At 39.5% G+C, this 25,453-nt stretch overlaps 1 protein-coding gene across 3 annotated transcripts in view; it reads right to left on the bottom strand.

Annotated features, from left to right (window-relative positions):
* Positions 1-393: 393 nt before the first annotated feature.
* The window catches only part of LOC308686977 (uncharacterized protein), a 97,322-nt gene continuing 72,262 nt past the window's right edge, over positions 394-25,453 (bottom strand). For all 3 annotated transcript variants that reach the window (XM_081359134.1, XM_081359136.1, XM_081359135.1), the window contains 7 exons: positions 10,250-10,295; positions 4,549-4,743; positions 3,975-4,137; positions 2,913-3,212; positions 2,544-2,611; positions 1,099-1,142; positions 394-593 (listed from right to left, as the gene is read on the bottom strand). In XM_081359134.1, the coding sequence (XP_081215260.1) occupies positions 536-593; positions 1,099-1,142; positions 2,544-2,611; positions 2,913-3,212; positions 3,975-4,137; positions 4,549-4,743; positions 10,250-10,295 (874 nt within the window). In that variant the 3' untranslated portion in view covers positions 394-535. The remainder of the gene's footprint in view (positions 594-1,098; positions 1,143-2,543; positions 2,612-2,912; positions 3,213-3,974; positions 4,138-4,548; positions 4,744-10,249; positions 10,296-25,453) is intronic.

The raw sequence follows: 25,453 nt of genomic DNA, 5'->3' as shown, positions 1-25,453 counted from the left end.
CTTGAGTTGATACTTCAACTTCTACAGAAGTCTTTTTAAACCCTAGTATCTATACTTCTACTTGAGTAATGAATGTAATGAATGTGAATACTTTTGACACCTCTGCTTTTGTTCTTACCTGCATAGATCGGAAGTACCAGCTGCAGATGGTTCTAACCCAAGGCCCAAAAGTATATTGGTCTATCCTCCCATACACACAGTATAGAAAAAAAAACAACATCTTGACTGTGTGCTTATAGGTCCTTTAGGGTAATGATGAATGATAAAAATTAATAATAATAAAGTGGCTTTCTAAAATTTTCAGCAGTAAACATCATTAAATGCATTAAGGGTGCAATGTGCATATATGTTTGCTCTTAAAATCAAGAGTATATGAAGGAACAGAACCAGTGACACATTTCAAAACATTTTATGAGTCCACTCATCAAACACAGAAAACAGATAATGTTCTGTGCAACAGAACACAGGAATAAACCAGAACTGCTATGTCTTAACACCGAAAGACAAAATTACAAATCATACAAGGCATTTATCTTCAGGATGAACTTTGAATATGGTCTCTTGGCTCCCAGGAGTTTTTCCACTTTTTCCCACTGTAAGACAGCAAAATGTTTAGTAACAATGCTCATTACTGGAATATAAATACTATCTTGGTTATGTACAATAAGACAGAGTTTTCAGGTATGTAATCCATATAATGTAATTGTTTGAAAATATGCATTCAGCAGATGATTTAATTATTCTCACTGCACTTAGAATGTGTCAGATAGTAACACATTTTCACTCATTTGGTTGAGTGTTTAAAATCAATTTTAATCTCATTGTTCAAGACAAAAAAAATGCAGTTATCAACAAAGGCTTTATAAAAACTAAGAGTGGTGGAAAATATTAAAGAATAGATAAAGCACACCACATTTCAAATTATCTTTTAATTACACCGAAGTCTGAAGTCCTGATCAAACTGCAACTTCAGTTGCAACGGAACAAATGTTTATGTAATGTTTTTTTCTCCAATGTTTTTATAAACATTTTTTTTCTTAGTTCTGTCAATTTTCTACAGTACAGCATGAGCATATAAACTTCAAATAATATGCATACCATCCAGAGCAAGGATGCCACTGCACCAACACCTCCGCATGACCCTTAGCAGAAACAGAAAGAAACATGGGTTTATGTTAATGACATTTACTTGCAACACATGAAGTTAGTCATACATCTGCTGAACGGTAAATACAAAAAAATAAGTCCAAGTAAAAATAAACAAAGTGAAATTAATAGCTAGTTGACTAAAAACTTTAATTAATAAATATTAGCACAATTCACTTTATTACTATATACAATACAATTTTGTAATATATATGGGACTGCAGTTTTTATTTTTGTCACACTACCATTGCTATGGTTAAAGGGCCCCTATTATGGAATTTTGAAAAGTACCTTTCATGCAGTGTGTAACATAGAACTAAGTGAACAAAAAAATCCTGCAAAGTTTTAAATATGAAAGTTCACCATATAAATAGTTATTGTCTCTCAAAAGTGAGAGTCGATTCTGAATCAGTCGAATGAATTGTTTTTCCAGCGAGTAATTTTTCCTACAAATGATCTTTATTGGCCACGCGCACATATTGCGCACACCGTAGACACCAGGGAAAACATTCAGCTTCAGCTGATAACTGTCATGTCGGCTGTTCTAAAATGCGACGCAGAAGAGACTGTCAGTGAGTCAGTGGCTACTATGGCAAGCCGTTTTAACTTTTATTCATTTCCAGGATATGAATTATTGACATCAAAAATGTAATTCTTGATATCTGTAATTATATTTTCACTAGTGAAATGTCACCATAGGCTGCCATTCAAAATAAATTGTTGATATCAAGAATTGATTTCTAGTAAGTAGAAATATAATTTTTGATATCAATTTGATATCAGTAACATTGTTACTAGTAAAAATGTGAATTCCTGATATCAAGAATTACGTAGTTACTAGTAAAAATGTCTATTCTAGATATCAATAATTACATTGCTACTAGTAAAAATGTTAATTTTTGATATCTGAAAATGTATTTCTGAATATTATTTCAGATATCTAAAATGGCTTTCTTACTAGTAACAATCACATTCATGATATCAGAAATTAACATTGTCACTAGTGAAAATGCAATTATTGATATCAAAAATGAACATTGTTACTAGTAGCAATTCAATTGTTATCAAGAATAGACATTTCAACTAGTGACAATTTAATTCTTGATATCAAAAATTAAGGTTTTTACTAGTAAGAATTGTATTTCTGATATGTGAAACTGGAATTTCAACTAGTAAGAAATCTTTTCTTGATATCAACAATGGATTTTGAATGGCAGCCTATGGTGACATTTCACTAGTGAAAATACAATTACAGATATCAAAAATGATAGTTTCTACTAGTAGAAATTCAATTGTTGATATCAAGAATTATCATTTTAACTAGTGAAAATGTAAATGCTGATATCAAGAATTGCCATTGTTACTAGTATTTCAGTATTTTGTATTTTGAAACAAACCTCCCTGATTCTTTTCTTCAAAATTTTTTTGTAGGGGAAACTGGTTGAGTCATCATGCATGGGGCATTCTGAAACACATAAAAATGTGGTTATAATTTGTAAAAGAAAAAGAAAAAGTTCAACAAACAATCAACAAGAGGTCTTGGGTATGTTATGGTCACAACAATGAATAGCTTACTATAAATATGTTGCAATATGTGCAAAAGAACATATTACAATGTACATTTGTAGAATTCTAAACCAGTCTTTTAAAAAACAAAACAATGAGAAAGGCCCTGTTCTTTAACTGTGATCACTTTGCAAAAATCAAACATAGCTTTGATTCATATGTAAAAATAAATAAAAATAAATAAACAAATCCACACATACCTTTATGGTCTGCTTTCTTCTTTCTTTTTTTTCCTGAGGAAGATACTGGACCTGGACTGCCTAGCTCAGTGTGCTTAGTTGAGGCTGGTGGCAGAGGAGAGGCCAGAGAAGAAGAAGAAGGTAAAGGACTAGACTCAGATGAGATGAAAACAGGATGAGGAGCCAAAGAGGAAGATGCAGGAGGAATGAGAGGTGTTTCAGACTCAGGGCTGAGCAGATGTGTGGACTCTGCTGTATCTGCTGATGGAGTCTCTGAGGTGTTTGTTGCAGAAGTTGCAGAACTGCTTGGTGCAATAGCCACTGTTGGATAAAAGAAACTGTGATGTGGACATGAGAGTAATAATAATAATTCAATAATAATTCAGCAAAAATAAATAAATAATAAAATAAAGTTGTATTATGTTTTTAAAGTATAGTTTTATTTATTTTGTATTACGTTTAAGTCCACCTATGAATTGTATTTATTAATGTAATATCAATTTAACATTATCAAAATAATACCCTGCTCAAGTTTTCTTATGTAATTTCCCCTGTGAAAAAAGATTGGGAGTATTGTTTATATACAATTTTTTAAGGTGAAGAAAAATAAGTAAGGGATAATGTATAGTGAGCCGGTTGTTATAGTGAATAACAACCCCGACAGGCTGATCGGGATCCCGACGCGAAGCGAAGCTTGAATCAGCCTGAAGGGGTTGTTATTCACTATAACAACCGGCTCACTATACATTATCCCGCTTATTACATGGTTACCTACAAAATAAATAAATAATTTAACACAAATTACTGATTTAAAAAATAAGTTTATTGATTTAAAAATGATTGTATTGCTTCCGCTAAAGAAAATAGTCCGTTCCGCGTCCATAGCAACGCTCTGTTTTTCATGGCAACGGTCTGTTATACTTCGATCAAGAAATAACAGACCGCATTCTACATTGGAATTCAGCCAAGCCATGTAATAAAAATAAATAATAATAATAATCATAATAATATATAATTTAGGATGCACTAATAAGCCATTAAATATGTGAAAATTTGCATGCATTGCACATTTGTGTTTATTACCATTAAGAAGACTTTCATACAACCTCTTTATGGTAAGAAAAGCATCCTGAGTTTCTTCTGTATCCATCTTCCATGGACAGAAGCACTCAGCAGAAAAACCATTCAAGGTTCTCCTGCCAAGGAGAAAGAGTGGGAACCTCTCTAAAAGTTCCCACTTGTGGATCTGGAATAACATTGAGACAGAATTATAAAACTAATAAGAGAGAGAGATAGAGAGACAGAAATTAGCTTGAATGGTTTAGTCATTGTGATACTATTACAGTACTTTTTATTCTATTTCAGGGGTGTTCAATCCTGCTCCTGCAGGGCCACTATCCAGAGTTTAACTCAAACCCCACTTAAACACACCTGAACCCGAAGTTGGAGCTAAACAATGCAAGACGCAACTTCTAATTTAGTGTTCTTTATCAGACCTGAGTACACTGGACACACACAGATGTTACACCCCAGTCGTTGTGCACTGAAAAAAGAATTGCTGAAACTTATATAAATATAACAACGACATGTGTAAAAGCTAAATATCAGGGATTATTTACTTACTATTTTATGACTAACATCTGAAATATAAACCTACCAGTAGATTTGTTGCATCATAAACTTTGTTCACACTGCAGTTTTTTTTTTGCCGGTCTATCCATTCTTGGGAAAGCTGTTTCTTCTTCTTCTCCAGCTTCTGCTTGTATGGCTGCTTAGCATGGCAGTGTTGACATGTTTTGCTAGCAACTCCAATTTTTTTCCAGCATATGCAGCAATCCTTTAGAGTAGGCATCTGTAAAAAGAAACATAAATAATAAGTGTTATGAGGGGATAATTAATATGTTTTCACCCCTATGTTGACAAGAGTCACAGTCTTCAAAAATATCGTCACCACAGTGACCTAACTTTCAAAACATTTAAAGAAAACTGAAACAGTATAATGCTACTCAGAAACATTTTTTTTCCAGGATGAATAGGGGAATATTAATTAATATTCATGATGGAAGTCATCCCTGACTGGTCTGATAACCTACACCAACCCCACCCCTAAACCTAACCATCAATGGGGGTCTGACCAATCAGGGAGGACTTCCGTCATGAATATTAATCAGTATTCCCCTACCATCCTGGGAGAATTTTTTTAATACAAGGCAATGTTGGAAAATATATTTTGCAGCGATTTTTGTGTGAGCATTTAAGTGAACACCCCTGACCACTCAGGTGGTCCACAGAAAGCTAAAATTCTTGTGTCAGCAGCATTTGTCCAAATTTCAATCTTAACCGTTCTGTTTCATCAGAAACGATCTGAAAACAGTGCTTTAAGTGTAAAAAAAACGAACTTGTCCTTTAATCAAAATCCGAAAAGTTATTTCCGGTCTGGAATGGCGTTCCTTCTCTGATGAAGTCAGTTTGATGGCTTGGGTTGAAAACGCTTAACCACTCCCCTCAAACTGCTAGTCTGCTATGAGCGAGATGTAGAGGAGGAGCGCTAGAGTAAAACCCTTCCCTCTGTTCAATATTGCCTTTCACTTGCAACTTCCAGGTCACAGGGACTTTTTTTTTTATTAGTGTTAGACTATTATTGGAAGCATCAGAATGCAGCTATAGAAGAGGTTTTAGATCAAATGTCATAATACATGTTATAGACTGTTATTGACTTCTAAAACCGATATGAATGACACATGTGAGGTATGAGTATAACAGATCATAACAGATCATAAAAACATGGACACATAGACACATGTAGCATACTGGTGTCAGATGTTGCAAAAACTCAAATTAGATTCCAGCTATTGTTTTGGGAAGGTTATATTATGTATTTTACATCTGTGTCCAAACATAATACCCAAGTTAAGCACTGTCATCCCTCACAGTAAAAATAATATTATATTATCTAGCGTTAATGTTAAATGATGATTAATGATCTAATGAAGTCTATTGCAGATATTCATACATGCATATAACTTAGAAATATATATATTTATTACATGGCTTGGTTGAATCTAATGTAGAATGCAGTAGTGATGGGGACGAGACCGCCTATGCCGAGTCCGAGTCAAGACCGAGTCTTTGAAGGGTCGAGTCCGAGTCAAGACCAAGTCTTTGAAGGGTCGAGTCCGAGTCGAGACCGAGTCCGTTGGTTTTCAAATTCAGTTGAGTCCGAGTCAAGACCTAGTCTTTGAGGAAGCAAGTCCGAGTCGAGACCGAGTCTTTAAAGGGTCGAGTTCGAGTCAAGACCGAGTCTTTGAAGGGTCGAGTCCGAGTCAAGGCCGAGTCTTTGAAGGGTCGAGTCCGAGTCGAGACCGAGTCTTTGAAGGGTCGAGTCCGAGTCAAGGCCGAGTCTTTGAAGGGTCGAGTCCGAGTCAAGGCCGAGTCTTTGAAGGGTCGAGTCCGAGTCGAGACCGAGTCTTTGAAGGGTCGAGTCCGAGTCAAGGCCGAGTCTTTGAAGGGTCGAGTCCGAGTCGAGACCGAGTCTTTGAAGGGTCGAGTCCGAGTCAAGGCCGAGTCTTTGAAGGGTCGAGTTCGAGTCAAGACCGAGTCTTTGAAGGGTCGAGTCCGAGTCAAGGCCGAGTCTTTAAAGGGTCGAGTTCGAGTCGAGACCGAGTCTTTGAAGGGTCGAGTCCGAGTCAAGGCCGAGTCTTTGAAGGGTCGAGTCCGAGTCAAGGCCGAGTCTTTGAAGGGTCGAGTCCGAGTCGAGACCGAGTCTTTGAAGGGTCGAGTCCGAGTCAAGGCCGAGTCTTTGAAGGGTCGAGTCCGAGTCGAGACCGAGTCTTTGAAGGGTCGAGTCCGAGTCAAGGCCGAGTCTTTGAAGGGTCGAGTTCGAGTCAAGACCGAGTCTTTGAAGGGTCGAGTCCGAGTCAAGGCCGAGTCTTTGAAGGGTCGAGTCCGAGTCGAGACCGAGTCTTTGAAGGGTCGAGTCCGAGTCAAGGCCGAGTCTTTGAAGGGTCGAGTCCGAGTCAAGGCCGAGTCTTTGAAGGGTCGAGTCCGAGTCGAGACCGAGTCTTTGAAGGGTCGAGTCCGAGTCAAGGCCGAGTCTTTGAAGGGTCGAGTCCGAGTCGAGACCGAGTCTTTGAAGGGTCGAGTCCGAGTCAAGGCCGAGTCTTTGAAGGGTCGAGTTCGAGTCAAGACCGAGTCTTTGAAGGGTCGAGTCCGAGTCAAGGCCGAGTCTTTAAAGGGTCGAGTTCGAGTCGAGACCGAGTCTTTGAAGGGTCGAGTCCGAGTCAAGGCCGAGTCTTTGAAGTGTCGAGTCCGAGTCAAGGCCGAGTCTTTGAAGGGTCGAGTCCGAGTCGAGACCGAGTCTTTGAAGGGTCGAGTCCGAGTCAAGGCCGAGTCTTTGAAGGGTCGAGTCCGAGTCGAGACCGAGTCTTTGAAGGGTCGAGTCCGAGTCAAGGCCGAGTCTTTGAAGGGTCGAGTTCGAGTCAAGACCGAGTCTTTGAAGGGTCGAGTCCGAGTCAAGGCCGAGTCTTTGAAGGGTCGAGTCCGAGTCGAGACCGAGTCTTTGAAGGGTCGAGTCCGAGTCAAGGCCGAGTCTTTGAAGGGTCGAGTCCGAGTCAAGGCCGAGTCTTTGAAGGGTCGAGTCCGAGTCGAGACCGAGTCTTTGAAGGGTCGAGTCCGAGTCAAGGCCGAGTCTTTGAAGGGTCGAGTCCGAGTCGAGACCGAGTCTTTGAAGGGTCGAGTCCGAGTCAAGGCCGAGTCTTTGAAGGGTCGAGTTCGAGTCAAGACCGAGTCTTTGAAGGGTCGAGTCCGAGTCAAGGCCGAGTCTTTAAAGGGTCGAGTTCGAGTCGAGACCGAGTCTTTGAAGGGTCGAGTCCGAGTCAAGGCCGAGTCTTTGAAGGGTCGAGTCCGAGTCAAGGCCGAGTCTTTGAAGGGTCGAGTCCGAGTCGAGACCGAGTCTTTGAAGGGTCGAGTCCGAGTCAAGGCCGAGTCTTTGAAGGGTCGAGTCCGAGTCGAGACCGAGTCTTTGAAGGGTCGAGTCCGAGTCAAGGCCGAGTCTTTGAAGGGTCGAGTTCGAGTCAAGACCGAGTCTTTGAAGGGTCGAGTCCGAGTCAAGGCCGAGTCTTTGAAGGGTCGAGTCCGAGTCGAGACCGAGTCTTTGAAGGGTCGAGTCCGAGTCAAGGCCGAGTCTTTGAAGGGTCGAGTCCGAGTCGAGACCGAGTCTTTGAAGGGTCGAGTCCGAGTCGAGACCGAGTCTTTGAAGGGTCGAGTCCGAGTCGAGACCGAGTCTTTAAAGGGTCGAGTTCGAGTCAAGACCGAGTCTTTGAAGGGTCGAGTCCGAGTCAAGGCCGAGTCTTTGAAGGGTCGAGTCCGAGTCGAGACCGAGTCTTTGAAGGGTCGAGTCCGAGTCAAGGCCGAGTCTTTGAAGGGTCGAGTTCGAGTCAAGACCGAGTCTTTGAAGGGTCGAGTCCGAGTCAAGGCCGAGTCTTTGAAGGGTCGAGTCCGAGTCAAGGCCGAGTCTTTGAAGGGTCGAGTCCGAGTCGAGACCGAGTCTTTGAAGGGTCGAGTCCGAGTCAAGGCCGAGTCTTTGAAGGGTCGAGTTCGAGTCAAGACCGAGTCTTTGAAGGGTCGAGTCCGAGTCAAGGCCGAGTCTTTGAAGGGTCGAGTCCGAGTCGAGACCGAGTCTTTGAAGGGTCGAGTCCGAGTCAAGGCCGAGTCTTTGAAGGGTCGAGTCCGAGTCGAGACCGAGTCTTTGAAGGGTCGAGTCCGAGTCGAGGCCGAGTCTTTGAAGGGTCGAGTCCGAGTCAAGGCCGAGTCTTTGAAGGGTCGAGTCCGAGTCGAGACCGAGTCCGTTGGTTTTCAAATTCAGTTGAGTCCGAGTCAAGACTGAGTCTTTGAGGAAGCAAGTCCGAGTCGAGACCGAGTCTTTGAAGGGTCGAGTCTGAGTCAAGACCGAGTCTTTGAAGGGTCGAGTCCGAGTCAAGACCGAGTCTTTGAATGAATGAATGAATGAATGAATGAATGAATGAATGAATGAATGAATGAATGAATGAGGCATTTATATAGTGCTTTCATATGTACTACTGTACACCCAAAGCGCTTTACAATCATATCAGGGGATCTCTCCTCAACCACCACCAGTGTGCAGCATCCACTTGGATGATGCGACGGCAGCCACAGTACAACGGCGCCAGTGCGCTCACCACACACCAGATATAGGTGGAGAGAGGAGAGAGAGTGATAGAGCCAATTTAATGTAAGGGATTAGGAGGCCATGATTGGTAAGGGCCAATGGGTGGAATGTGAAGGGTCGAGACCGAGTCAAGACCGAGTCTTTGAGGAAGCAAGTCCGAGTCGAGACCGAGTCTTTAGGAGTCGAGACCAAGACCATAAAAACATGTCAGTTTCCATATTCATGATTTAATATCACCCCAGTTAATAATCAACAATTCCGCCTACAGACTAAGCTAGATTGGGAATTGTTTAGAGGAGCAGTCTTAACATATGGACTATGCTTCTACTATCATTAAAAAAATCATGCATCATCTTCTGCCTATTTTTCTAAACTGCTTCAACAGTGCTGCTCTGTCATCAACATGTTAAGCCCACCCTGACTTTTTTAATCATAGTTAGGGCATGCAGAGCAAATTAAAAATTTCTAGTGGACTAGTGATGGGGACGAGACCGCCTATGCAGAGTCCGAGTCAAGACCGAGTCTTTGAAGAAACGAGTCCGAGTCGAGTCCGTGAAAGCAGAAATCGGTCTCGAGACCGGACTCGTACTACATCACTAGAATGCGGTCTGTTATTTCTTGATAACTGCCGCTGCTAAGGATAACAAACCGTTGCCATGCAAAGCAGAGCGTTGCCATGGACACGTAGGATTCTAACCGTAGAGACAGAACGCACTATTTTATTTAGCGGAAGCAATACAATCATTTTTAAATCAATAAACTGTTTTAAATCAATATTTTGTGTCAAATTATTGATTTATTTGGTAGGTAGCCATGTAATAAGCGGGATAATGTAGAGAGAGGCGGTTGTTATAGCGAATACAACCCCTTCAGGCTGATTCAAGACCTTCGCGTCGGTTGTATTCACTACTATAACAACCACCTTGCCCTAGTCTACTACATTATCCCTTACATTTATTTAAATATAATATAAAATGACAGAAACACAGTCAGTTTGCTCAATCAATCAATTTATCAATCTATCTATATTGTTTGTACAAACAAATACACCCACATTAATATAATTAATGCATGTGACCTAACAAAACCATTGTGGCACTGTGTTTGGTAAATATAATATGATCATGCTTAAGTGGATAAAAATCAACATCAGATGACTTGGGTTAATCACCTTTGTTGTCTGTCCTTGTCTTGTCGTTCTGTTCCTGGCTTTGCACCTGTATAAAAAAAGACAAATAGCACAGTGTACTATATATTATAATGAATATATTGGTCATTATTATTTATGTTCACTGTTTATAATTCTGAAGAGCTAAGAGAGAAGAGAGTTTTTCACTGAACTTTAACAATGACGTTAAAGATCTATTCTATTAGGTGTGTGTGTGTGTGTGTGTGTGTGTGTGTGAGTGAGTGGAAACAATTCCATTCTAGTTATTATTATACATAATTCCATTATTTTATCACAAATATTTCTTTTATTTGAAATAACAACCATTACTATTTTATTTAAAATTAATATTTAGGTCTAGTATGATTATATTTGCAGTATTTATTTATTAATTTCCACAATTGGATATTTCTGGAAAATATTATCTCAAATATTAGTGTACGTCAATTAATAATGTAGCCTACTGAAACGTAATTCACATGTTAATGCTTTAAAATAGTATTTGGATGATCAAATTATACGAAATAAGGAAACAGTATTGAACGTTTTAACAGAATGTGTGGACTTTTTACATGGTCCCTTACACACAACTTTTCCAATTTCCGAACAATGTCACACTAAATACTGACTTTAAAATGCTGATGTGATCTGATCAAATGATTTGACCCTCAAACATGTTCAAATAATAGGAAAAATAACGTCCCTAATTTGACACGCGACGTAGGCTATAGGCCACGCAAGCTATTCAATCTTGAATAGACGATAACGTTAATTATAGATATTTGTCCAGTAACAATAATCCATCTCTTTTTAATAATGGTATGTCGATATATATGAATAAAATCTTAATGTCACTAATGATGTTCTCGCTGTCTAACTTTTCCACTTACTTTAGGATATTTCATTGTGTTTCTTATTTCATAGGCTAACAGTTACATCGTTATTCCCAAGTAAAAACCTCCAACAAGTTACAAAAACACCAAATAGCGAGATGAACCAGCACAAAGCGCCTTGCATATTATTTTGTTCTAAAATTATTATATTATCAAAGTTCTGATTAGCCTACCTGAATTAGCCTCAATTGTCTCGTATAAAACCCATAATGCATCGAGGCGACTCTGCGTGACAAATTTTCCGCCGCCTATAGGGGCACTATTTTAGGAAATGATGCAATGGGTCGTATTTGAGGACAGGTGCAAACGACCTTTACGGTCGTATAAGTTGGAGGACTTGTTGAAAAATTGTATTCACAAAAACAAATTTCTCAATACTTTTCCTAGATTTGACATCTTTATCATTGAGAACTTATTGCAACATCTCCTAAACTCATTGATAACAATAAGAACAAAAACTTTCTAATAGTGTTCCCATCATGCAATGGGGCATGAATAATTAATAAGGTTGTTTTATCATTATTTTTGTTTTTAGGTTTGGTAACTTGCCATTTTGTGAGTCTACATTATTAAGACTTACTGGCCTAAATTTAGCCGGACCCAGTAAATCCGTATCTGTTTTAGGTCTCAGTGTTAAACGTGTATCTTTAACTCATATTGCCTTATGAAGAACCATTTTGATCAAGGTGTAACATGCATAAAGTTATTATTTTTTTTTTTTCCAGATTTTCTTTATTTTATTTTAAAAACCTCTGTAAAAATATGTGAAGACATGCAATTTATCAAGGCCAAGATAATATCGCTGAGGTCAATATTAACATTACAGTTAAATATAATCTAAAGAGCTTCAGCTGTTTCTAACGTTTTCTTTTTCTCCTCATCTCAGTTTTGTTTCTCTGTATTTGCAGACATTTTATAAATGACATATTTTATTCACTCTGAAATTATACTGTCATGTTCATTTGATTCTGCTCTGCTATTGTACAGGTTTACCGGTTCAGCCTGTTCTGGGCGAGAGAGAGAGAGAGAGAGAGGGAGAGAGAGAGAGAGAGGGAGAGAGAGAGAGAGAGGGAGAGGGAGAGAGAGAGAGAGAGAGAGAGAGAGAGAGAGAGAGAGAGAGAGAGAGAAGGGAGAGAGAGAGAGAGAGGGAGAGAGAGAGGGAGAGGGAGAGAGAGAGAGAGAGAGAGAGAGAGAGAGAGAGAGAGAGAGAGAGAGAGAGAGAGGGAGAGAGAGAGAGAGGGGAAGAGGAAGAGAAATAATGGAGGAGAACTGAAAATGTGCTGCTGTTTTTCTAACGTCATTTTAGCTCACTTTAAACGGCCTTATGTTTTATAGGCCTTGTTTATCTTTTATTTGTGTTATGTAAATGCTTTAAAACTAAACTGGATAGATTGTTTCTGTGCTGTTAAATGTAATTTAGTCTTCATCATGTCACTGTAAAGCACAGAGTTTCTCTGTGTCGACCCGTGGAGTTCGAGCTGGTGTATCGAGCTTCTCCAGTTTCATCATGGAAGTTTATTAAGACGCAAAACACACAAGAGCTTCCATCAGGACTGAAGGTTGGTCTAGTGTTAGCGGTGAGAATGTGTGTGTTTGTGTGTGTGTGTTAATGTACAGTCTGCTCTCAAATGGAGTGTAAGTGTAAGTAAGTGTAAGTGACACGCATACAGGAGGCGTGGTCAACATTTCAGAAGTGAAGGGGAAGAAGTTCAAGAGTAATAGCAATATTTTTTTGTGCAATTTATGTTTAAAACAATAAAAAAGAATAAAGAAAGAAAGAAAGAAAGAAAGAAAGAAAGAAAGATAGTTTCTTATCATAGATTTTATACAATGTAAAAAAGGACCACTCTTTCACTCTTAACCTGTGAAGAACATGTAGCTTTGGGTTAAAGCTGCGGTTTCCTTGTTTAATCTATTGACATTACAGTAAAAAATAAATAAATACATAAGACCATTAATGCAAGACAACCTTCTAAATGAACGTCAGAACGTGAATGCATAGTCACGATTGTTTCAGTTTTTGGCCTTTTCTGTTGAATTGTATATTGTTAAAATGGCAGGGTTAATGCTTTCTTCATGGTATACAGGAATTACAGTATTATCCTAAACTACATAACATTTGATGTTAATACAGCAGCCTGCTGTGAGTCAGCCATTTTATTTATAAAATGAAAATGTACAGTACTTCTATTAGTATTTAGCATTAATATTGTACAAGTAAACTGTTGTTGTAACATGTAAGTCACACAACGCTGCCTGAACCACACAGATGCAGTGGCTGCAAATGCATGAACATCTGAATTCAACATTAACAATCTTTATTACAATGTGATAACACATCTGTGAAAATAAAAGGCATTGCAAATATACACAATAAATAAACAAACAAACAAACAAACAAACAAACAAACAAATAAATAAATAAATAAATAAATAAATAAATAAATTAGTGCACGTTAATATTTTAATTGACTCCAAAGCTTGCTCATTATATATCAATAAAACGGTATAAACCATTATGAGCAGCGGAATTAAATGAACGAGATCAAATTACACTATGAAATAGCTTCCTTTATAACTAAGCAAATACTGTATTTAATTCATAATAGCTTTGAAAACATGACAGTGTGTGTTACTGTTAGACCCAACTGAGATCCAGCCCTGAAGTGCATTTCTATAGTTAAAGGAAATCAGTTTCCTTTCAGTTTAAGAAAGTCAAGTCAAGTCAAGTCAGGTCAAGTTTATTTATATAGCGCTTTTCACAACATAGGTTGTATCAAAGCAGCTTCACAGTAATAAATTAGAACAATACATCAATGTTTGTTTCTAGTGGAACGTCTACGTTTGGTAATGCTGATCAATAGTATCTGTTGGAGCTATTTCCTTGTTTTGTAATTAATTTAATAATTAATTTACTTTATTTTGTTTCTCCTTAAATAATTTGCATGATTATTTTATTGATGTAGACACAGAATGTTAATGTTATTATTTTAGTTAATTTGAGTATCTTTTTGGGGACTTTTATTTTGATTGTACTGAGCACCTGTGGGAAGGTATATATTGGTGATTACACTTAGCACAGGCAGGCACTGGGAAAGGTATTTGGTTTTTTACCAGGGAAAGAGAGGCTGCAGACACCATTTGTTTGTATGCTTGCTGAAATGGAAATAAACCACATCAACGATATGCTTGCCTGGACATTGGACTTATTGAGCCCTGCGTAAAATGTAATCTTTAAGTGCCTCAGTGTGCCGTTTGATTTTGAGTTTGTTTATTTTTCTTTTTGATTTATTTTTTGATTTAAGTTGAAGACAAATCGCCACTACAAAAGTAAAAAAACACCTTAATGTGGACATTCATGTCGATGGACTTCGTGGAAGTTTGGATTACTTGCATGAAAGAAGACGGTGGATTATGCTGTTGAAAATCACGTTGTTGTCTGAAAGACGGTGGCCTACGGACATCACAGGAAACTGTTCAACAGTCGGTATGTGAAAAAAATGTTTACTTTGAAGCTGTATTGGAAGATGGCTTAGCTATTGGAGCGCTGGATTCATTTTTCCGCGGCACGAGGTTGAAAATTGGAAGTCTTAAAGGTTTTGAGAGACTTTGGAGGATGTGTAGTGGTTATGTAATACCTCAACAGAGACATTCACGTCATTCATTAATAGGAAAGCTAACGCTGTGTACTTGAAGCGACCTAATGCAACAAATGATGTTTCTTTGTGTTACGGCAAACAAATTGGGTGAAAATTGAGCAGGACTTAAAGGGATTTGAGAACAAAGAAACAATGTCGCAACAGTCTTGCACGTCAAGAGCAAAGAGTGACGTTCCGTCAACACACTCTGTAAAACGAAGCGTCAAGTTCACCGAAAAAGGGTTGGCATTTTATGTAAAAACGTGCCAAGAAAAGAGGGCTTTGAAATACAAGCAAGCTAAGAAGTACATGGAACAAATTCGTGTCTTGATGGAATCCACTGACAATATTAACTCTGTGCAATCTCAGTTGGGAAAATGTATTAAGTGTTATGAGGAAGCTAATGACATGCATGAATCCTTCTTAAATTTGAATTTGCCAGAGAGTGAAGTTCAAAGGCAAAATGAGTATTTTCATACAAAAATGACCATGTTCCGTGATTTCACTGAGGAAGTAAAGGGCTGGTTGTCTGAAGCTGCTCACCCATATGTACAATCAGTTGGTATTAATGCCGATCATCCTGATAACCAAAGTCTAATTTCTGATGGGATTAAACCTGAAGACAGTGCATCTAACATCTCATTTGTAAAGGAGAATAATTCCAGATTACACTCTCAAGTATCAAGAGTATCCTCAACTTCCTCTACAAGGATAAAAGCAGAAGCCGATAAGGCAGCACTTATGGAACGCATGACTGCATTAAAAAGGAAACACTTGTTAGAAGCCAAAGAAGAGGAATTAAGGAAGGAAAAGGAGCAATTGGCTCTGGAAGCGGACCTTGCTGCAGCCAATGCTAAACTTTGTGTGCTGGAAATGAATTCAAAATGTGGTTCTAAAGGATCTGATGGAATGAATTCCTATTATGAAAGGAACAAGCAAAGGACAGACCGCATGAATCCGCACGCTGACCATTTCATTCCAAAACACAGTGGCATTCACAATGAATTTCATCCTGAGTCACAGGCTCAGATTGTCAGGCCTAAAAGGGTGGAAATGAAACAACCAGACACCAGACTTGCAGCAAGTGACACCCAAACACAAAGGACACAAATGGTTTATGATGCTCCACAAATAGGACGGCAATCCTATTTTAACTCAGCACACAATGATAATACCCAGAATGATATTGTGAGCATTATGCAACGACAGAATGATATTACCACACTGTTGGTTCAGCAAAATTTAGCATCTGCTCTGCCAATGAGAAGTATTCCCGTGTTTGACGGTGACCCTCTTCAGTTTCGAACCTTTATTAGAGCTTTTGAAAACTGTGTTGAAGAAAAGACTAATAATATGAGTGATTGCTTGAACTTTTTGGAGCAGTACACCAGGGGTCAGCCAAGAGACCTGGTGAAAAGTTGTCAACACTTGTCTCCTCAGATGGGATATCAAAGAGCTAAATCCCTTCTTGCAGAACATTTTGGCAATGAGCACAAGATCGCCTCTGCTTATATGGACAAAATTCTTACATGGCCTCTCATTAAGCCAGAAGATGTGAAAGCACTACAATCATTTTCTCTGTTTCTTCGAGGTTGTTCCAATTTAACACAGCAAGTCATGTATATGAGGGAGTTGGACATGCCATCCAACCTCAGAAGCATTGTGATGAAATTGCCTTATAAGCTAAGGGAAAAATGGAGAAATGTCGCATGTGATCTGCAGGAGCAAAGTGGAAACACGGTTGTATTTACTGACCTTGTGACATTTGTTGAAAAACAAGTAAGAATTGTCTCTGACCCTTTATTTGGTAATATACAGGATTGTCAACCTACCAGCTATACTAAAACCTCCAATGCTGGTCATGCAAAGCAGAGAAAAACTGGAGGCACTTTTGCAACCAGTGTCAGTTCAGTAAAAGGAGATAAGATCTACATTGATGATAAGATCAAGTCCTCCCCTGCCCAAGGTAATATTAAATGCTGTTTATTCTGCCAAAAGAACAATCACGCTCTGGATAAATGCTCATGGTTTAAGTTGAAGATGCACCGGGACAAGATAAGTTTCATAAAGGAAAATGGGATTTGTTTTGGCTGCTTAAAAATTGGTCACACTAGCAAAGACTGTAGGAGTCGTTTAGATTGTAGTGTGTGTCACCTGAAGCACCCATCAGTCCTTCACATTGAGGGAAAGGGTACATCATTCAAAGAAGCACAGGGGTCTGTGAGCCTTCCACTAAGTGTGTCAACTGGACAACAGACATGTGGTCATATAGGGGCCGGTGAAGAGGATGATGCTGTCTTCTCAATTGTCGCAGTTCAAGTTAAAAGCCAGATGAGTAATACAGTTGTGCAGACCTACGCATTTCTGGATCCTGGGAGTTCAGGTACTTTCTGCACTGTTGATTTGGCAAGGAGACTAGGTCTAAGAGGAAAGCCAGCAAACATTTTATTAAGGACAATGGGTCAGAAGAAAATCGTGAGTACTAATGTTTTGTCTGGTTTGGAAGTGTCTGGCATGGATACTAATGATTTTATTGAGTTGCCTAAGGTTTTAACTCAAAAGAGTATGCCAGTATCAAAGTTGAACATTCCACGACAGGAGGATGTGGCTAAATGGTCTTACTTGGGGAACATAAACCTTCATGACGTGGATTCAAATGTTGATTTGCTCATTGGAACCGATGCAGCAAAAGTAATGGAACCTTGGGAGGTAATCAACAGTCAAGGTGAAGGACCATATGCAGTTCGAACAAGAGTTGGCTGGGTAATTAATGGACCACTTCGAGGTGGAGGCAGCAATAGAGTAAAGACTGGCTGCTCTGTTGTTACAACCAATCGCATTTCGGTGGAATATCTGGAGGAAATGCTCATTAAACAATATAACCATGATTTTAATGAAAGAACATCAGAGGAGCGATTGGAGATGTCAAGAGAGGACGTTAAATTCATGAAGATTGTGAGTAGTACAGCAGAATTGAAAAATGGACATTATTGCATTGACTTACCTTTTAGAGAAAAAGATCCTGTCTTACCAAATAATCGCTGTGTTGCTGAACAGCGCCTCCAAGGTTTGAAGAGGAAGTTTGGGAGGAATGATAAGTTTAAGGAGGAGTACACCTCATTTGTGACCCGTCACGGAAACCAGGGACACAAGTCGGCAGCACAACTTTCGATCAAAATGAGAAAGAAGCTTTTTTTTTTCAAAATTTGTGATTTCCGTTTTTTTGCAGAATCTGTTTGTTGAGATCACGAAGAAGCCTCTGCATGTTTGAGATAGCAGTATTGGTTTATTTAAAAGCGTACATTTTGAGTTTGAAATCGGCTTGTTTTTCGGAGATTCTAGCACGCAGTAGGGGCGTGTCATTGTCGGTGTGTATTTCCATACTGAATAAGCCGGCGTGGCTACTTATTATGCAGCGCTCTGGCCGGCTCTATTTGATTTCACAATTCAATGAAGATGGACGCCAATAACATTACGATGTCCAGCAATCGATTTAAATAGTAGGTTACATGGGGTTTAATTTGTCGTTTAATGAGATGTAGCCTAATGCATGTTGTCAGTGGCAATATATAGATCCACCAACTCAGCTAATGTGTAGCTTAATGGTCCAGTGGTAAAGCGTTCGCCAGTCGTGTCAGAGGGCCTGAGATCGAATCCGCCCTCGTATAGGTTTTTTTTTTTTCTCTCATCAAAACGATTATGTTCAGCAGTGGTTGTATATCAAGCAGGGACACGCAAACGTTTGCATTATGTTTTGTGATATTAAACAGAACGAATAGAGAGTATGCGCAACGGATTGAAGTGTGCGTCGAGTGAAGACAATGGGGTGTGTGCACGAGCCACACGAGAAAACACTGCATCTGCGCCGCCACTGATCGCCACGGCAACGAGCACTTTGATCACTTGATTTAAAAAAACACATTTCAGCTAGTATCTTATTTAAAAAACGAACGAAATGAATGCTATAGCCTACTAATAGCCTACTCATACTATAGCCTATATATCACATAGCACATCCTGTTTTTGATTTGAACATTGTCTAGAGTTTATCTTATTTTTTATTCAGTGTACACAAGAGTTGCCTATACAGTTTTATCGGTAGATGCTAAGAGACATTTATTTATATATTACCTGCAAACTTTATTTTTTATTTGATGGCACATTTTCCTGGCCTTTCTGCTCCCCCCGTGCTTACAGCTTTACAGGGGGGTATGGCTTATCTAAATGAGATGTAAATGAGCCCTATTGTCACTCCCAGCAGGAGAAAGGTGAGAATCTTCAGACGCTGTTTTCTCCCCTTTGTGCGTTTTTGAGTGCCTACCTTTAAATGGCCATAACTTCTCCAAATATTATCAGATTTCCTTGTGTTACACATCGTTGGAAAGCTTGGAGACTACACTTTCAGAATCTGTGAATAACTCAAAATGCCCCAGAACCGACTTGTGTCCCTACTTTCCGTGACTGGTCACATTTATCGGTGATATGTTGGTTCAGGGCTATGCTGAAGTGGTACCAGTTGACCAACTGGATCAAGTGGATGGAAAAGTCTGGTACATCCCCCATCACGGAGTACATCACCCAGTAAAGGAAAGCTGAGGGTTGTGTTTGACTGTGGAGCTACATACAAAGGAACATCACTAAACTGTCAGCTCTTGCAGGGTCCAGATCTCACCAACTCTCTTATTGGGGTCCTCATTCGATTCAGGAAAGAACATATCGCTGTTATGTCTGACATCCATGCCATGTTTTATCAAGTACAGGTGCCTGATAAACATGTGAACTTTCTTCGCTTTCTTTGGTGGCCTAATGGCGATACTGATCAAGAACCAGTGGAACATCGAATGAAGGTACACTTGTTTGGAGCTGTATCGTCCCCGAGCTGTGCGAATTATGCCTTGAGAAGAACTGCAGAGGACAATGCGTTGGATTTTCCAGATGAAGTGATCAGTACCGTTCGTCATAACTTTTATGTGGATGACTGCCTGAAGTCCATAGCTTCAGAAAGAGATGCAATTCAAATTGCAAAGGACTTGACTGTGCTCTGTGACAAAGGGGGATTTAGTCTTAGAAAATGGGTGACAAATAGCCGCTCCGTGTTGACGTCAATCCCAAGTAACATCAGAGCAACAGAGACGAAGGAACTGGATTTAGACACGGACCAGCTTCCAATTGAAAGAGCGCTGGGTCTGCAATGGTGTGTTGAGTCTGACAAGTTTAGGTTTAAGACTTCGGTACAGGAACGGCCACATACCAGGAGAGGTATCTTGTCGGTGGTCAGCTCACTGTACGATCCATTAGGTTTTTTGGGTCCTTTTATCATGTCAGCTAAGTTAATGTTACAGGAGCTCTGTAGAAGAAACATGAAGTGGGATGAACAAATACCCCCTACCTTCTCTAAACAATGGTCTGACTGGCTAACAGATCTCAAAAAAATGATTGGATTCCAGGTGGATCGCTGCATTAAACATCTGTAACAGCACAAATTCATAACTTTTCAGATGCCAGTCAAGTTGGATATGGTACGGTGTCTTACCTGAGACTGAAAGATGATAACAAAGTACATGTTTCATTTCTTGTGGGAAAAACTAGAGTTACGCCCCTGAAGCAAGTCACCATTCCTCGTCTGGAACTCGCAGCAGCAGTTCTGGCTGTCCGAATGGACAGAATGCTTCAGAGAGAGTTACAGTGGCCGCTGAAGAGGTCAGTGTTTTGGACAGATAGCACAACCGTCCTCAAGTATATTTGCAATGAAACTAGGCGTTTCCATACCTTTGTTGCAAACAGGGTTTCGGTTATTAGAGAAGCCACAGATGTTGACCAGTGGAAGTATGTGGGCTCCAAGATCAATCCTGCCGATGAAGCATCTCGGGGACTGAGAGCAGAGGAATTTCTCACATGCCAGAAATGGATTAAAGGTCCAGAGTTCCTCTCTTTGTCAGAGGAGTAGTGGCCAATCACTGACGTGGATATATCTGTGATTCCATCTGAGGACCCAGAGGTCAAAAGAGAAGTAGCTGTGAATGCTATTGTCAAGCACCCAGAAGATCCCACAGACTATCTCATTAATTATTTCTCATCTTGGAGGAAGCTTAAAACATCTGTTGCTTGGTTTCTTCAGCTTAAAAGAGTTATTTTGCTCCTGCACCAAAAGAGACAAGAGTTTAAATCTACTGAAAGTGACAGAGACCTAGAAGTCAAAGGTTTTGTTGAACAGAAACTTCAGGACTTCAAAGCTACTCTTGGAGGGAAATCCTTAAGTCCAGAAAGTTACGACGAAGCAGAAAAGGCAATACTTCGTTTTGTTCAAAACTAAAGGTTTAAAAGAGAAATTGCCACCCTGAAGAACGGCTTGGTTAATGTCCCCAAGGACAGTTCATTGTACAAGTTGGATCCTATATTGGAAGATGACATTCTCAGAGTCGGGGGTCGCTTACACAAGTCTGCGTTGCCATCAGAGATTAAACATCCTGTTATCCTTTCCAAAGATTTGCATGTTTCCCAGCTGATTTTACGTCACCTTCATCAACAACTAGGACACGCTGGTAGAAACCACATGTTGAATAAGCTCCGGCAGAGATATTGGATAATCAATGCCAACTCTGCTGCAAGAAAAATAATCGCAGAATGTACAACATGTAGACGTTACAGAGGAAAACTTGGAGAGCAGAAGATGGCAGACTTACCTGAAGAGAGGGTTATGCCAGACAAGGCTCCGTTTACGGATGTGGGAGTTGATTATTTCGGCCCCATAGAAGTTAAAAGAGGAAGAAGCTTTCTAAAAAGGTATGGAGTGCTTTTTACATGTTTGACCAGCCGAGCAATACACCTGGAAGTGGCATACTCTTTGGATACGGATTCCTGCATTAATGCTTTGCGTAGATTCATTTGTAGAAGAGGTCCGGTGTCCAGCCTAAGGTCAGATAATGGCACGAATTTCATTGGAGCAAACAAAGAGTTAAAGCAAAGTCTTGCCGCTTTGAACAATGCAAAAATCCAAGGTGCTTTGGTTCAAAATGGGATTAAATGGAGCTTTAATACACCTACAGCCTCACATCAAGGTGGTGTTTGGGAGCGTCTGATCCGCTCAGTAAGAAGCATACTCACCTCGGTTCTCGGGCAGCAGGTTTTGGATGATGAAGGCCTGCAGACGCTTTTTTGTGAGGTAGAGGCAATACTAAACGACAGACCCATTACAAAGGTCTCCGATGACCCTAATGACCTTGAGGCCCTCACACCAAACCATATTCTTTTGCTAAAAGGAAAACCCATCTTTCCTCCAGGACTCTTTGCACAGAGTGACATGTATATCCGGAGAAGATGGAAGCAAGTACAGTACATTGCCCAACTTTTTTGGAAAAGATGGACGTTTGAATACTTACTTCTAATGCAGGAAAGACAAAAATAGGCTATACCAAGAAGAAGTTTCTCTCCTGGGGATATCGTCATCATTGCTGTTGCCACAGCACCGAGAGGATCTTGGATGATGGGCCGAGTTCTGAGTACTAAATCAGACTCCAAAGGATTGGTTCGCTCTGTGCTCCTCCAAACTAAGACCAGTGTCTTGGAGAGACCTATAACGAAGATCTGTCTGCTTCTGGAGGCCACAGTGTAGCATCATGGACATATATTCTTTCTTTTCCTTCTCTTCTATTTTTCAGACAGCCACGGGAAGAAGATCAGAAGAATTTATGTATTATAGTTAGAGAATAGCTCCGTTACAGGAAGAAAAGTAATTGTGGGTTTACACATTTCACAATTAGGGGCCGGAATGTTGGAGCTATTTCCTTGTTTTGTAATTAATTTAATAATTAATTTTCTTTATTTTGTTTCTCCTTAAATAATTTGCATGATTATTTTATTGATGTAGACACAGAATGTTAATGTTATTATTTTAGTTAATTTGAGTATCTTTTTGGGGACTTTTATTTTGATTGTACTGAGCACCTGTGGGAAGGTATATATTGGTGATTACACTTAGCACAGGCAGGCACTGGGAAAGGTATTTGGTTTTTTACCAGGGAAAGAGAGGCTGCAGACACCATTTGTTTGTATGCTTGCTGAAATGGAAATAAACCACATCAACGATATGCTTGCCTGGACATTGGACTTATTGAGCCCTGCGTAAAATGTAATCTTTAAGTGCCTCAGTGTGCCGTTTGATTTTGAGTTTGTTTATTTTTCTTTTTGATTTATTTTTTGATTTAAGTTGAAGACAAATCACCACTACAAAAGTAAAAAACCACCTTAATGTGGACATTCATGTCGATGGACTTCGTGGAAGTTTGGATTACTTGCATGAAAGAAGACGGTGGATTATGCTGTTGAAAATTACGTCGTTGTCTGAAAGACGGTGGCCTACGGACATCACAGGAAACTGTTCAACAGTCGGTATGTGAAAAAAATGTTTACTTTGAAGCTGTATTGGAAGATGGCTTAGCTATTGGAGCGCTGGATTCACTTTTTCGCGGCACGAGGTTGAAAATTGGAAGTCTTAAAAGTTGAAGACAAATCGCCACTACAGTGGAGATTTCTGAAAACGCCGGTTATGTGTTGCCGTGTCAACTGGGAGAAACGGGGTTTTAGGTTCTCAAACGTCACATTATGCGCCAGAAAATGCTTACGTCATGTGAGCGCCCTATGTTTAGAGTTTGTTTGGCTACTCTTTGATCATGGATGCTGTTAAGGTGGTACTCATTTTTACTTTTGTGCAAACGCTTTTGGCCTGTTTGCATTTGCTTCGCTGTCTGTCCACACGAACGAGCTCGCGCCATGTCTGTTGTTTTGAAAGGAACAGGAAGTCGCTCGTGCTATTCGTTGTTGTCGATTTTGAGGATTCTGATTGGCTTGCATGGCTTTATCCTTCTCCCTACACTGCCGCCCATTGTGTTTATGCGGGTTGATGTAAACGACAACTTTTTTTGAATACGATGTTGTGTGCACGATGTTATTTTTGAAAACGGAGGGGGAGAAATATTCGTTTCTCTAAATACCCGGCTATGTGTAAATGTGGCCTTTGACGCCCTGGGAATGAGAACGGGTTGTAATAGTAGCCTATTAGTATTGTATATAAAAAATAAAATAAAAAAAAGCCTACCACGAGTATCCATGTATCCTGATAGCGACGATGACTAATGATAATATCATTCGTCTGTAGCCTACTATTCCTTCTATATCTAAAAAATATAGTGTAGCAGCAAATAAATACAGATATAATCTTAATATCACTGAAATGAAACAGAAAGCTGTGCTTACAGACGCTCACATTCACACATGCAAACACAACACTGACGTCTTCACTTCCAGGTCAAAAAGCTGTCAATCAAAAACTCAGTAGCCAATGAGAACACACTGCTACCTAGCCCCGCCCCCACGAGAGCTATGTGTCAGAACAGCGAACGAAAACTCCAGAAGAACTAGTCTAGAAAGCGCATTTGTAAGTTCAGATCAGCTAAATAAATATGATAAATAGTTAGCAAAACATGCAGTGTTTAAAACACGAAGTAAAAAAATGTGCCTGCGATTTATTCTTTTTCAATTTCAAAGATACACACACACACACACACACACACACACACACACACACTCCAGCATTGCAATCTTGACATCGCAGCCTGTTCATTATTCTGATATAGAGTTTTAAATTTGCGCGTATCGCGTCTAGTTCGACGCTTGACCATTTTGAATCCAAAGCGAATAGGACGAGCACTTGAAGCGAAATAGCACCAAACTATAACATTTAGGCCTACACTGTGAACTGTAAATCTTTGTCTGGAGCTGAAGCTTATCGACCTTCTCAACAATAAAATTATTAATATAACCCTCCAATGCATAGTTAAGGCCCTTTTGGTAACTTCGAGATGATATATAATATTTTCTGTCTCCAAAAATCATCAATTGCCTCCTGTGAAATGTCTCCTACTGTGACCTGTTACCGAATGTTGACTGTTTGTCCGAGTGAGTAGATGGGGCGTGGCTTAGCCATAGGTCAATTAGCATACAGGCGCAGGGGAAAATAAATGTAGAAATGTGGAAATACAGAAATAAATAAATGTAGAAATAAATACATATATAAGTATATAAATAAGTAAATATATAAATACATAAATATATAAATAAATGTATAAATAGTAAATAAATACATATAGAAATGCATAAATAAATAAATAAATAAATACATACACGTAAAAATACAGATATAGCCATTTATATTACCAAAATGTATTTATTTTCACTATTATTTCTGCATTTATTTATTTATTTATTTATTTATTTATTTATTTATTTATTTTTCGTTCTGTCATTTTTAGTCCTTCATAGAAGACATCTTTTTCAGCAACACTTGATCCATTAAAATGAACACTTTCTTTTCTCTTCTATTCTACATATCTACAAAAAAAAAAAAAAAAAAAAAAAGTACTGCATTAGACTTAACTGGGACTTGGATATTGATTTCCTATTGCTAGTTTAATTGCTTCTATTGATCTCCTCATTTGTAAGTTGCTTTGGATAAATGCGTCTGCTAAATGATTTAATGTTAAATGTAAATGTGGCGAGCACGACGAGGTTGAGGGCCTTGGGAGGACGGCGCGAGGCCGGTGGCGCAATTGATAATGAGCGACATGTGCGCGACGCACCGGTCTCGTATCTCTCACGGAGGAGCGGAAGCATAAAGGAGG

This window comes from Scardinius erythrophthalmus, assembly GCF_964197995.2.
Source record: "Scardinius erythrophthalmus genome assembly, chromosome: 2".
NCBI lineage: Eukaryota > Metazoa > Chordata > Actinopteri > Cypriniformes > Leuciscidae > Scardinius > Scardinius erythrophthalmus.
The sequence above is the reverse complement of the archived record's forward strand: the minus strand, read 5'-3'. Positions and strand labels throughout refer to the sequence as shown.